Here is a 12,493-nt window from a genome sequence, read left to right on the forward strand (position 1 = left end):
ACCACCTCAGAAGTGTGATGTAAATATAATTAGAATTGTATGGCAAGAGGGCACACCCTTAAAAATACACTTTGACCACATTGATAACACACTTCTGCAATGTCATATATACTGCCTACTGATTTTTTACACACAGCATGTCTTTCTCCAGAAATCATATGACCAATTTTTTGACATTTATTTTTTAAACTTTTATTCGTTTTATGACCAGCTGTTCTTCAAGGTGTGGCACACGTTTAAGAAAAAAAAAACCCAAAAACCAAATCGGCCTTCAGCCACAACTAAAAAATGCTTAAGGAAAATAAAGGTCGATCTCCAGCATTCCCATCAAGGTGGAAATAATTTAATTGCTGCCAAACCCATCTGAGGAAACGTCAAGTGCCACGCTGATCAAGGTATAACGTGCCGAGGGTTTAAGTAAGAAGTGTGTCAGCAGTGTACATAACGCTCGTAGTGACATCATTCTTGTCCTCTGCTGCATTTCCCGGCAGTCGGCTGGAGTCTCACTTCCTGTTGCCTTGCATGTGTAGTGCCTTCTGGGTAAAGGTGTGGGGCATCGTTTAGCCCTTGATCACAGCGATGGGCCTCAGCTTGATGGCTTTTTTACTGATCCCGGCGTCGTGACAAGTGTCCACCACGTCCGTCACGTTTTTATAGGACTCAGGAGCCTGTTGAGAGGGTGAAAATATAAATTTTAACTGTCATTTTCCTCATATAAATGAATCAAAAAGAGGTCTGAGGATGAAAAATGCAATCCTGAAGATTTAGCTCCCTCTTTACATATCCTCCTGTACTATATCTGCTGAGACGTCACTGGTCACAAAAAACCCCTCTTCAGACAAACGTTCCCCTGCCTACCTCCTCCATGACCAGTTTGGGCGAGGCGACTCTGATGGCGATGCCCATGTCTGCCAGCTTGTCCAGCACATCCTGGAAGTCCAGGTTCCTGCGGGACTTGGCGCGGGACAGAGCGCGACCCTATAAATACGAATGAACAGGAAGCCCGTTACAAGCGGTGAAAACCTTTGGACCTCGCAGACGGAGGATTCTGGGAAACGTAGTCCGGCCTTACCGCTCCATGGCAGGTGGTGCCGAAGGTCTCGGTCATGCCCTGCTCTGTCCCTGTGAGCACATAGCTGCAGGTACCCATGGTTCCGCCAATCAGCACGGGCTGTCCAGTCAGCTGGTTATGGTGACAGAAAAAGGAGGACACTTAATAATGGCACACTGAAAGCGTGGCTGAAGTCTAGGACTGGAAACACAAGACTGTGCTGACATGCTGGGCGTTTCCTGGGTTACCTGGTAGTCGACGGCGATGAGGGGGTGGTGCGGGGGGAAGGCCCGGGTGGAGCCCTTGCGGTGCACCAGCAGGGTTTTCTGCTTGCCGTCCACCATGTGCTCCTCCACCTTGGCGATGTTGTGAGACACGTCGTAGATCACGTGCATGTCCAGGTCGTCAGGGGTGGTGGTGAACACTTTGGAGAAGGCCTGTGGGGGGGGTGGGGGTGGGATATGGAATGGCTTGCTTTAAAATGAACGTGCACGCAATTTTGACTTGATTTCTGATGAGAACAATTTGAAACCGTGTCAAATCAGTGTTGCCAGATTTGAAAACAGTGAACCCCCCCCCAAAGCCGTTTTTCCCCTGCACAATATTATTTTTTAAAAAGTACTCTGAATTGGGTGGGATTTTGCCCAATCTGGCAACACTGCACGTAATGCACGTGACAGGTAGGCCTGAGCCTCAGGCGGGACACGCCCACCTGTCGGGTGAGGAAGGTCATGGAGGAGCGGTTGACCCAGGCGTAGTTGCCGGCGGCGGCCATGCCCTTCAGGTAGTCCTGCCCCTCCTCTGAGGTGATGCGAGCACAGGCCAGCTGCCTGTCATTCACGACGATCTTGTCTCTCTTCATGGCCTTCTCCATGGCAACCAGAGCATCTGCGCGACAGGCGTTGGGAAAAGGGCCGAAGGCCGGTCACCGATTGGGTGGAAACCCAAATGTGAGGAGGGGGGGGGGGGGGTTTCGGAAAGAGAACAGGCGAGCGCTTACCTGTCGCCACCTGGTGGCCCAGGCCTCTGCTCCCGCTGTGGATCATCACGCACACCTGCCCCTTGTGGTCGATGCCCATCTTCTTGGCGGCGTAGTCGTTGAAGATCTCGTCCACCACCTGGATCTCGGCGTAGTGGTTCCCGGCTCCCAGCGTACCCAGCTGAATGAGACAAAGTGTCTGGGGTAAGTGCTCACACGCCGCACCTGCAGCTAACGCTGTTTGACACAAGCTCTGTACTACCTAGGGGTAGCTGTCACGGGATTTGTGTGGAGTGCGCGTGTGTAGGACATGTGTACGGCATTGTGTACGGAGGTGAGTGCGGGACATGTACGGCAGTGTTTGTGGAGTACCTGCGGCAGCCCTCTCTTCTTGGCCTTGGAGGAGACCTTGTTGGGGTCGGCCTGCAGCATCCTGCCGTACTCCTCGCAGTGCTCCTTGTCCTCGGCCCAGGCGTAGCCCTCCCTCAGGGACCAGTCCACCCCCATCTCCAGCGCCTCCTCCAGGTCCCTGCCACAGCACCACATCCCTCAGCCCCGCACCAATCAGCCTGCAGCTCTGTTGGCACTGCTAAGGGCCTACACTGCTCTGTTCACTCCTTAGCCACTTTATACGCGCGGACAAAACTAAAAGCTTTCCTTGACGATCCGTTTTAACTACAGTGTCTGGCCTTGCCAGTGGATTAGGTTGCTTTCATTGGCAGTGGTTTTTGAGTGTGACCCTTTACCGCTAATGTAATTCTTGGCGTTGTGCATCCACGCTCTTGTCCTGGCATGCTCTAATGAAATGCGCTGTGTGCGCATCCTGCAACAGCAGCCCTGAAAGACTCTCTGCATGCGTGCTTCAGCCAAATGAATACAAATGACGTACGAAGTAAATGTGTGTGTGATCTCCAGGCCTCGGGGCATTTGTGGGCGGAGCCTTCCTTACTTGGCGTTCATGGGTATGACCCCCTTGGACCCGACCCCCACGGGGATGTGATCAAACAGGGCCTGGGCCAGCTGCTCCTTCACCGGCTGCACGTCTCCCTCGTCCAGGTTGGTCCGCAGCAGCCGGACGCCGCAGTTGATGTCAAAGCCCACGCCGCCTGTGCGGACGGGGCGGGGGGCGGGGGTTAAAGGTCAGCACCCCGCGGTCAGTTTCACACGCGGTCATCATCATGCAGTAGGACGTCTCGCCATAACTATCATCACAGCCCATGACAACTTGCCACAGCTGAAAATGCTGACACAGGATTTTATTCTTGGCTCAAAGGTGGAGCAAAATTTACATTGGTAGCTTTTGGCTACAGCCACATTGTTGGAACAACCAAAACACAATGTTTACCTGGAGAAACGACTGCTGTGGGATCACTCATGTCGAAGGCTGCCATGTTTCCTATCGCAAACCCATAACCAGAGTGGACATCTGGAAGTCCGATAGACTTCTACAGGGCCGACAGAACAAAAATAATATTTAGCAGAGAAAAAGCTTTTTTTCTCCCCTCCAAAACAAAGCTCATGTTCCCCTAATATTGTGGAAATTTACTTTCAATAAGTTGGATGCACAAATTAGAGGGCATGGTTTGTATGCACTTGGCATGCCCATGCAAAAAGTCAATTTGTAAGCGAGGATAAATATTTTTTTCAGAGAAAACCCGCACGAATTTGGGCCAAACAGTATTACCAATGGTCACCGATTGTGCTCATGTTGCAAACAAGTTGCAACGTAGTTGATCAGTCTTTTCTTTCGTGACTGCAACGTCATTGTTTTTGACCTGTTTGACAAGCAGTACCGGACTGTTCTAAGACATAATCAGACATTCCTATGTGACATAACGTATATGAGATCAACTTACGTGCACTATACCGGGGAGGGCTGCGACATTTCCAATTTGCTTCATGGCTGGTAGAAATCCTCCAAAACCTTAATGAATAGCGCATATTGAAATAATTATTAACGTTACATAAAGGTGTACGTATTACAATGTCAATGTAGCTTCTGACAACGATGAATGATGACGGTTGTTACCTCCGCCACGACAAGCATTTCGCAGCTCCTCGAACATCAATTTCTCAAGAGGATCGTTTACGTAGAAGACTCCTTCTACCTGCACACACACAAAATAACATTCACAACAAATTTACAATGTTTCAACCATCGGTTACAACCTGCAGTTAACTTTTAATGGCTAGACCACGGACAACATCTTAAGACCAGCCAACGATTCATTTTGGGAAATTAAAGTAAATGCAAATGTAAACCCAACTACAGAACAGGTATATTAGTCCAAATCTATTGAGTGATCAGTGATATTAAAAGTGAATTTAGTTTTTTTACCAGCTACTTTTTTTTTTTACCAAGCTCTAGCTAGGAACATGTCTCAAGCTAACAGCTAGCCGGTAACACGTATACGCATATAAGTAGCAAAGTACATAACCTGCATATTTGGAACAAATCCTTTCCGTATTCGCCAGCAGTTCTTGTGGATTTTATCCAGAAACTGCAGCTCGTCATTGTAGGACCGACTCATTTTTCTGTCTTGTAGCTGTACCCTATAATCAGACTACTGTTTTATAGACAGAATTTTACTAAAACACCGGCCGAACCTTCTACGCAGCATGAGCGTCCAGCTTATTACGGAACGTCGGTAGTCTCAAAATGTCCGAGCGAGAACGTCAAACGCGTTAAAATATTGTGCGTACAATATACAGTCGGGTCTTTAGTTTATTGATAACAGTCGTCATCTATCGCGTTTGGTTTTTAATATGTTCACAGCCAAGACCTAATTTTATTTTATTTTTTTAATGCAATTTCCATCTAGCATGTCTTAAACTGAGAAATGTATCACTGAGTTATTTAATCCTCGTCGGGTTCCGTAGTTCATATCCTTACCAGGGAAGTGCACGGAAGTGCGTATTATTTTGGGGATGGTGTAGCTAACGTTTGTTTCGTTTTAGTGACATTTGTTGTTGTCAGCTGCCTCATACGTACATCAAGAGTCGTTGGTAGAAGAGCTAGGTAAAGTTAACTAGTCTAATGTGATCCAGCTATCTGTCTAACATACCACGCAGCTCACCGCATTATGTAGCTTTTGGTGATTTGTTTATGACAGTTTACGAGCTGTGTAAAATTGTCATAATAAGGATCATGTCATATAATCTAGCTAGCTGACAGCATTGCCTGTGTTGTATAGACATAGAGCTGTCATTCTCTAATTTATTTGCAGTTGTATTAGTTGTTGCAATATTGTATCCTGAAACTGAACTAAAGTTACTTAAGGTAATTTTATCTCCGACTTTAACTTGTAAGAATAACGTTTTCTAACTATGTGGGTAAATGCAACATGCACTGAAGAAATGAAACTGAAACAGTTTGGCATTACTGGACTGGACTAGATACTACTAACTTGCATGCACATATTATAGGTCGATGAATGATAGCAAGCTACAGTGCTTATCTTGTGTTGGCCAGTAAGTTACGGTATGCAACTTAATTAGAGAGCAATAATAACTATTAGCGTTTTGAATTAACTAGTAAGTTGGGCTACGTTTGTGTCGTATTGTACACACCCCCTTTATTTGCTAACTGTTGAAGAACTCTCCTTTCACTACATTAACTTACCTAACGTTAATTACAAACTTTATCTTTTTAAGTGTTCTTCCTGGTTTTTTTCTTTATAGCCCTATTAATCGGTAATGTATTTTACTTTTGTTAAGTATTATGTAAACTCCACTTCACAATATTTATGAATTTAGTATTGCACGTACATTGTGTACAAACAGAAGGGATTATTATGAAAATGTATGATTTTTGAAGCAGCGCTAGTGCAGCGAAGACGTTCGACTCGATGCGTTTCCATGGCAGTAACGTTATTTTCCAAATGCTTTCGTGTTTCTTCTTGTTCCATTGCCGTTACTTGATATCGTTTTTGCTCTTACAGAAGCATGAAGTTACGCGTGAGATTGAACAAACAGACCAGCCGCTTGGCGCTGGAGGGAGAGGACCCAGCGCTCTCGGAGCTGTGCGTCCACATCAGGGAGCACCTTTTGCCGTCCTGTGGCCTCAGGTGGTGACCCTGTCCATTGTCTATAACTAAACGTAACAAAGAAATGATTATTTGTGTTATTTTCACAGTTGAGAAAGCACACAGAGTACACATAGTGACCCCTCACCTCCAGCTGGCCTAGAATGAGGCAGCAATCAGCTGTGTGTTGTAGTATCTGAACTACCAGCACAGCCCCTGCAGCATTTGAAATCCAGCTACAACCACTCTCCAGGATTTTCTTTGTATTGGGGGGGGGAGGGGTGCGCTAGTGGGTCCGATGACTCAGCTAACCTCACACATGTATTTTTTTATTTATTTTTTGTTATCGCCCATAGCCCAGAAGCAGAGTTCACTCTCTCCCTCAATGGAGCGGAGTCACTCACAGACACGGGGCAGACCCTCTCCTCCTGCGGCATCGTTTCGGGGGATTTGATCTGCGTGATTCTGCACCAGCCTGGTCCTGCGGCCTCGCCCGTGACCCCCGCCCCCGCCCCCGGCATCAGCAGCCCCGTCCCAGCGAGGGAGCCTCACGAGGAGATCAGGCGCCCGGAGTCGGTGAGCACAACGGGCCACACAAAAATAACCCAAACCCTGTGGGTAAGGCAGTGGTTCTCAGACTGTGTATGCCGGTTTTCATTGCAACCTCAACTGCTATCCCAGACAGATTTTAACAAGCTCTTCATTTTTTTTATTAAGTGTTTTTCGTGTTCTAAAGCTGAGGTCTTAGCAGAAAGTGACAGTGTGGGTGCACGCACCTGATTCGACTAATCAAGGTGCTTAGCAACTAATCTAGTAGCTGATTAGTAGAATCAGGTGTGTGCACCCACACTGGCCCTTTCTGGATACGACTGGGGACCCCAGCTCTGAAACATGAAAAGCACCTAATTAAGAAAAATGAACAGCTTGTTAAAATTCTGGGACTGCAGTTGAGGTGGGAATGAAAGCCAGCACACACAGAGGTCCCCCGGGACCGACTGGGGTAAGGAAAGGGGGCTTACTCGCTGTAGCCAAGCGCCTTCTATTCCACTGCAAGACATTACCACCGTCGCTGATTCGGTTATGCCGGCGGGAACGTTTTTTGGGATTGCAAGAGTCGGGGGTGCGAAAGCGAAACGCAGGGAGAGCTTCGCTTTTCGTGTTGCCATGGCGACCTGTCTCAGCAGCGCAGCGATAGCGGAGTGGAAGCGTGGAGCCTTTGTGCCCGTGCCAGCGAGAGAGCGCTCTCTCAGTGCCTAACAGGCAGAGAGCAGCAGCGGCACCCATGGCACCATGAGGGGGGGGGCGCGGGGGGGAGAATGCGCTGAGTCACTGAGCTACTGGGGACCTGACTGAGGAGGGAGGGGCTGCTGCAGAGCAGATATAGTCAGACCAGTGCTGAAGTTTGTACAACAAATGCAAGGACAATAAAACAGCATTCAATAATATTATGGTGTTATGATATGCTATGATACCGTGTGATGTTATTTAATGATATTGTGCAGTTCGATTTTCGATTTAATGCGATCTAACTCAATTTTGTGTTGTGCACCATTTTTGACGGATATGTCGAATTACACAGTCGTAGGTTTGGATGCAGGCCTTGAAAAGTAGTAAGATGTTGTTTCGCTTGTTGCAGTCACATTGAATTTTTTTGTGGGAGATTCATACTGGGAGCTGTCATGTCTTTTGTAGCCCAGCACCAGTGGGTGTCAGGTGGAAATGAAGGAGGCGGAGCATGATCAGGAGGCGGCGCAGCACTACCAGGAGGCGGAGCTAGAGGAGGAACAGGGGGCGGAGACTGGCCCTTTCAACCCAGGGCCAATGCTGTGCAGCGAAACGGAGAATGGGGAGGTGCCCCACGCCCTGGAGGTTCTGTGCCACGGAGCCGAGTGCCAGGGCCCGTTTGATTCGCTGGTGGTTGCCGTGCACCTGCTTATGATGGAGACGGGATTTGTTCCCCAGGTAACGCACATGCCGGACGACGAGGATGTGTGGAGGACAAAAAAAATGTAGAGCATGGTGTGTGGTCTACGTGTGTATGTGTGTGTGTGTGTGTAACCGCATGGTGTGTGGTGTGTGTGACCGCGTGGTGTGCGAGTGTGTGTGACTGTGTGGTGTGTGGTGTGTGTGACCGCGTGCTGTGTGTGGTGTGTGCTGTGTGTGGTGTGTGGTGTGTGGTGTGTGTGACTGTGTGGTGTGTGGTGTGTGTGACCGCGTGCTGTGTGTGGTGTGTGGTGTGTGTGACTGTGTGGTGTGTGGTGTGTGTGACCGCGTGCTGTGTGTGGTGTGTGGTGTGTGTGACCGTGTGGTGTGTGTGTTGTGCAGGACGCAGAGGGGAGACCTGGTGTGATGCGGGTGGAGCAGGGGGCTGTACAGAGCGTACACCCCTCTGTGAGCAAGCTGGCTGGCTGGTGGCGTGCCTGACTGTGTTTTAGACGTCGTACACCTCACCCGCTCTGTGAGCACAGCCTGCTCCACAACCTTCACCCTACCGTTAGCTGAGCCTGTTAACGGTAATCAGCTATTCACCGCACTCCCAACATGCTGGTGTTTAACGGTAATCAGCTGTTCACCGCACTCTCCACCAAACCTTCACCCTTACAGTTAGCTAAGCCTGTTAACGGTAATCAGCTATTCACCGCACTCTCCACTACACCTTCACCCATCTTCACACACCTTCAATGAATGCATGCTTTTCATGCTTTCAGTGTTTGTCACAAATAACCCAGGGCTGCTAGGACTCAATATCTGTTTCAGTAAACTATATCTGAAGAAAATAGTTGTGATAACAAATGCAACAGTTTCCATGCATGCATATCTGAAAACATTAGAGTTACGAAGGTAACACGCTTATGATGTTTTAGATTGTCTGTTGGTACTGAGCTGCAGGGCTGGATTGCTTTGTGTTCACAGCCTCTCTGAAGCTGAACGAGGCCGTGGACAACGCCAGGAAGCTGCTGCTGAAGCCGTCCTCCTACGTCACGGAGGAGTGGAGGGGTGAGTGCGGGAGGTCATGGGGTCGGTGCCCCGTCCTGACTCAGGGCTCACATTTCATTTCGAGTATTGCATGACAACTCTGTCTTTCCAGACTGCTTAAATTAAAATGTTTAAACTTAGCGCAGATTTATGTTGATTTAAGTGTGTTAGGTGTGTGGGCTAATGGTGGATCATGCTCCCACCCTCCCAGGGGAGAACGTTGCTGTTGTCTACAAAGACTTGAAGAAGCTTTCTCGCACTTTCAAAGACCAGCTGGCGTATCCTCTGATTGCGTCAGCAAGACAAGGTACGGGCTGATCTCAGAGGACTGCCTCTTAAATCCCATTGGGTTCTAACAGCACAATTAACTTCAATGTATAGACCACTGTGGAGCTCCTGTCAACCTCCTGGGATGCCCTTCTAAATAAAGTACTGCACACAGAATGCAAACTTTCTGCTCAGTGTGTAGAGAACCTGTGTCGAAACCTCATAGAAATGTAACTACTGTAATATACTACACAGCATACAGAAAGCCACTAATGCTATCGGGCCAGGGCAAACCCTTTTTGATGCTCAGGGCCGTCTGACCGCGCTCTCTGTCTCCCCCCGGTGGTGGCAGCCATGAACTTGCCGGCGGTGTTCGGGCTGACGGTGCTGCCGCCGGAGCTGCTGCTGCGGGTGCTGCGGCTGCTGGACGCGGGGTCGGTGCTGTCCCTGTCCGGCACCTGCCGGGAGCTGTACGGCGCCGCCGCCGACCCCTCCCTGTGGAGACACCTGTACCACCGCGACTTCAGGGGTGAGCATCCGCCATCGCCACCACCCCGCTCGTGTCCGGCGAGAAAAGGCCGAAAATGCAGCGTCGGTATCGCGGCGCCGGCCTCTGACAAAGCGAACGCCTGCTGAAATGTCACATGGGGCGTGTTTGGTCACCTCCTGCAGTGTTCCGTTCTTCCAGACGCTTTAGCTGGCCTTTTATTTTCTGAATGTGTCCGTTTGTCATGGGAATCATGTCATGTCGTGTCATGTTTTTTTTCATCAAAATGTCCAGCTCCAACGCGCATTCATTCATTCATTTTTTTTCTGATAAACTTCATCTATAATTTGAAGAATTTTAATAATTCATTATTTTCTTGTCTGATGTCTTGTCGGATTTTGTCTTCCAGATCAAATTAACAGACCAAGAAACACAGACTGGAAAGAGGTGAATATCGCTCGCCGCTGTGACGTCTTCTGATTGGTTAACACGGACCAACCTGCAGCCCTCCTCTCCTTATGTCATTAACGTAAATGAGAAGTTAGCTCTTGGCATGTGAGTAACGAGTTAGAGATTTGCCTGAGTCTGCGGTGGGGTTCGAACCTGGGCCTCTCACTCAACCCAAAGATTCCACAGGCAAACGCGTTACCAATCAGCTGAAAGCGAAATCGCTTTATTTTTGAATTTGACCTCCTCTTACCGTCCGCCGTCTCGTCTGTCCGTCGTCTTCCTCGCAGCTCTACAGAAAGAAGTACAAGCAGAGGAGGGAGGCGATGTCCTTCCGACGCACCAGGCTGTGCACTCCGGGCCCCCCGTGGCCCCTGATCTACCAGCCCTTCCCCTTCATCCCCCAGCCCCCCCTCTACCCCCCCGGCATCATCGGCGGAGAGTACGACCAGACGCCTGCCGTCCCCCACGGCATCTTGCCCCGCCCGTACTTCGACCCCATTGGCCCACACCACAGGCGTAACCCCGGCAACAGGGGTTCTTTTGGCTGGAGACCGCAAGGGCCCATGGGAAACCGGTCTTCGGACATCAGGCGAGGATTCATTTAAAACCGTCACCAAGGAGACGCTTTTCTTTTTAGTTTTTTGTGCCAGAATTCAGTGCAGCAACAACCCGCTTCTGACTTGATTCTTCAGATTTTGTTGAAATGCAGTGGGGCCAAATGTTATTTCAGTTATAGCAGTGCACTGGCACGGTTCACCCTGTTGGGATTGGAAGTCAGAGTCAGTCTAATCCATTGTGGATCCTGAAAACATCACAGCCCCTATCAATGTGCATTGCTTCCTGTTCTTGGAATTTGCACAGTTAACTCAAATATTAACCCTCTGCAGTGATTACGTCTTTCACACTTTCTACCAGCAACAGCTAAAGTAGCTCCAGCTCACCCAGGAGAGGCTCAAGCTCCTCACGGGCCCCTGCATAACTCATCAGTAGATACACGGTTGTGTAACCGCGTAATCCACCATGAAGGTCTGTGAAACAGGTAGCTGTGTGCCTGAGTTTGACTTTTCACTTTGCTTATTTTCCATAAGAAAACCTGAAATAAAACAAAAAGTTTTCCAGTTTGCTGGTTTACGTATATCTGTTGTTTCAGTGGTGCTATGAAAAACAATCGCATCAATATGGCAAAACATGGACTAATTATGGACAGAGTACATTTAGAGTACTTCCTAACCACTCAACAAATTAATATTGGAATTAATATATTTTTTTAAATTTTCTCCCGTAAAACATACTGGAATTACTTGAATATATACAGACCTACAGATTTATCATGGTAAAAGTGTACCCAGCAAATGCTGTTAGTGTAACTTGGCAGCAACCATAGTGAGGCATAAGCCAGCATAAATCAAACTGAATTTTCTATTTAACAACATTAAAATTATGCAATTGAACTTAACCGAGTTGTAGGTTGTGTAATTGCTGTAGTAGTTTGTGGTGTGTTTTGTCCACTTGGTGGTGCTATGTAAACTGTAAACTGCTTCAATTAATAGATGCAAATTTAATAATTATATATTGACATAAATACATAAAAACAAAAATAGACAGGTAAAACTTGCTATAGTTTCCAGTACTTATCCCGGAAATAAATCAAAGGATGTGAAGGAATCAGTCCCTAGAGTGGCCAGCATTTCAGGAGATGTGAAAAGGCCAACTTTCTGATGACATCACAGTCAGTGACCTCACCCTTTTATCTTGGAACAATGACATCACACGGACTGATAGGATTGGCTGAGGTCACAAAAGGTCTGGGATTTACAAGCCAGTTGAACTACAGAAGCATTACAGTTCAGCTGGAGAACTTTGAATGATGATAAAAATGAATGTTCTACCTCTCTCCCACTGCTATTGAGAGACATGAATGATTTATCTGCCTTGGAGAAATCCTAATCTTTTAATTCTGGGTAATGATTATATATCTGATGAACCATGGTGGAAAGGAGTACTGAAAACTATAGATACAGTTGTTTTTCACATCATACCCAGCTCAAATCTAATCAACGGTGAAAGGTCATGTGTTGTTTCACAGTATAAATATTGCTTTGCTGAATGACATCACACAATGCAGATTGCGACGAGATAGCATGTGAAATTCAACATGCAATGCAAAAATATTTATATTCAAGAGAATACACAATATTATCCTGACATCACCGTCGATATGAATGCAGTTTCATATGGATTAATTAAAAATTTGTCTA

General features: G+C 47.6%; 2 protein-coding genes across 2 annotated transcripts; one reads left to right on the forward strand and one right to left on the reverse strand.

The window, feature by feature from the left end:
* Positions 1 to 176: 176 nt before the first annotated feature.
* rtcb (RNA 2',3'-cyclic phosphate and 5'-OH ligase) lies at positions 177 to 4,677 on the reverse strand. Its single transcript, XM_064318704.1, has 12 exons — positions 4,469 to 4,677; positions 4,060 to 4,138; positions 3,887 to 3,954; positions 3,376 to 3,475; positions 2,980 to 3,136; positions 2,403 to 2,559; positions 2,052 to 2,211; positions 1,764 to 1,939; positions 1,300 to 1,488; positions 1,073 to 1,183; positions 859 to 978; positions 177 to 668 (listed from the first exon to the last, which is right to left on the reverse strand). Exons 1-12 carry the CDS (start codon positions 4,559 to 4,561, stop codon positions 561 to 563), a joined length of 1,518 nt encoding a protein of 505 aa, XP_064174774.1. The 5' UTR covers positions 4,562 to 4,677; the 3' UTR covers positions 177 to 560.
* Positions 4,678 to 4,907: 230 nt separating this feature from the next.
* On the forward strand, positions 4,908 to 11,356 carry fbxo7 (F-box protein 7). Its single transcript, XM_064319547.1, has 11 exons — positions 4,908 to 5,049; positions 5,972 to 6,097; positions 6,412 to 6,631; positions 7,748 to 8,017; positions 8,381 to 8,471; positions 8,577 to 8,612; positions 8,969 to 9,052; positions 9,243 to 9,338; positions 9,651 to 9,827; positions 10,195 to 10,232; positions 10,523 to 11,356. Exons 2-11 carry the CDS (start codon positions 5,976 to 5,978, stop codon positions 10,838 to 10,840), a joined length of 1,452 nt encoding a protein of 483 aa, XP_064175617.1. The 5' UTR covers positions 4,908 to 5,049; positions 5,972 to 5,975; the 3' UTR covers positions 10,841 to 11,356.
* The last annotated feature ends 1,137 nt before the right edge of the window (positions 11,357 to 12,493 follow it).

The sequence above is a fragment of the Anguilla rostrata genome, chromosome 19 (assembly GCF_018555375.3).
Source record: "Anguilla rostrata isolate EN2019 chromosome 19, ASM1855537v3, whole genome shotgun sequence".
Lineage (NCBI taxonomy): Eukaryota > Metazoa > Chordata > Actinopteri > Anguilliformes > Anguillidae > Anguilla > Anguilla rostrata.

What these genes read in the sequence shown, in the direction of transcription:
- rtcb (XM_064318704.1), bottom strand. Translation starts at nt 4,561, where the DNA reads ATGAGTCGGTCCTACAATGACGAGCTGCAGTTTCTGGATAAAATCCAC. An exon ending in AAATGCTTGTCGTGGCGGAG is followed by an intron (nt 3,955 to 4,059) that starts GTAACAACCGTC and finishes CTATTCATTAAG; the next exon opens with GTTTTGGAGGATTTCTACCA. An exon ending in CCAAACTGGTCATGGAGGAG is followed by an intron (nt 669 to 858) that starts GTAGGCAGGGGA and finishes CCCTCTCAACAG; the next exon opens with GCTCCTGAGTCCTATAAAAA.
- fbxo7 (XM_064319547.1), top strand. Translation starts at nt 5,976, where the DNA reads ATGAAGTTACGCGTGAGATTGAACAAACAGACCAGCCGCTTGGCGCTG. An exon ending in AGATCAGGCGCCCGGAGTCG is followed by an intron (nt 6,632 to 7,747) that starts GTGAGCACAACG and finishes TGTCTTTTGTAG; the next exon opens with CCCAGCACCAGTGGGTGTCA. An exon ending in CGTCACGGAGGAGTGGAGGG is followed by an intron (nt 9,053 to 9,242) that starts GTGAGTGCGGGA and finishes CCACCCTCCCAG; the next exon opens with GGGAGAACGTTGCTGTTGTC.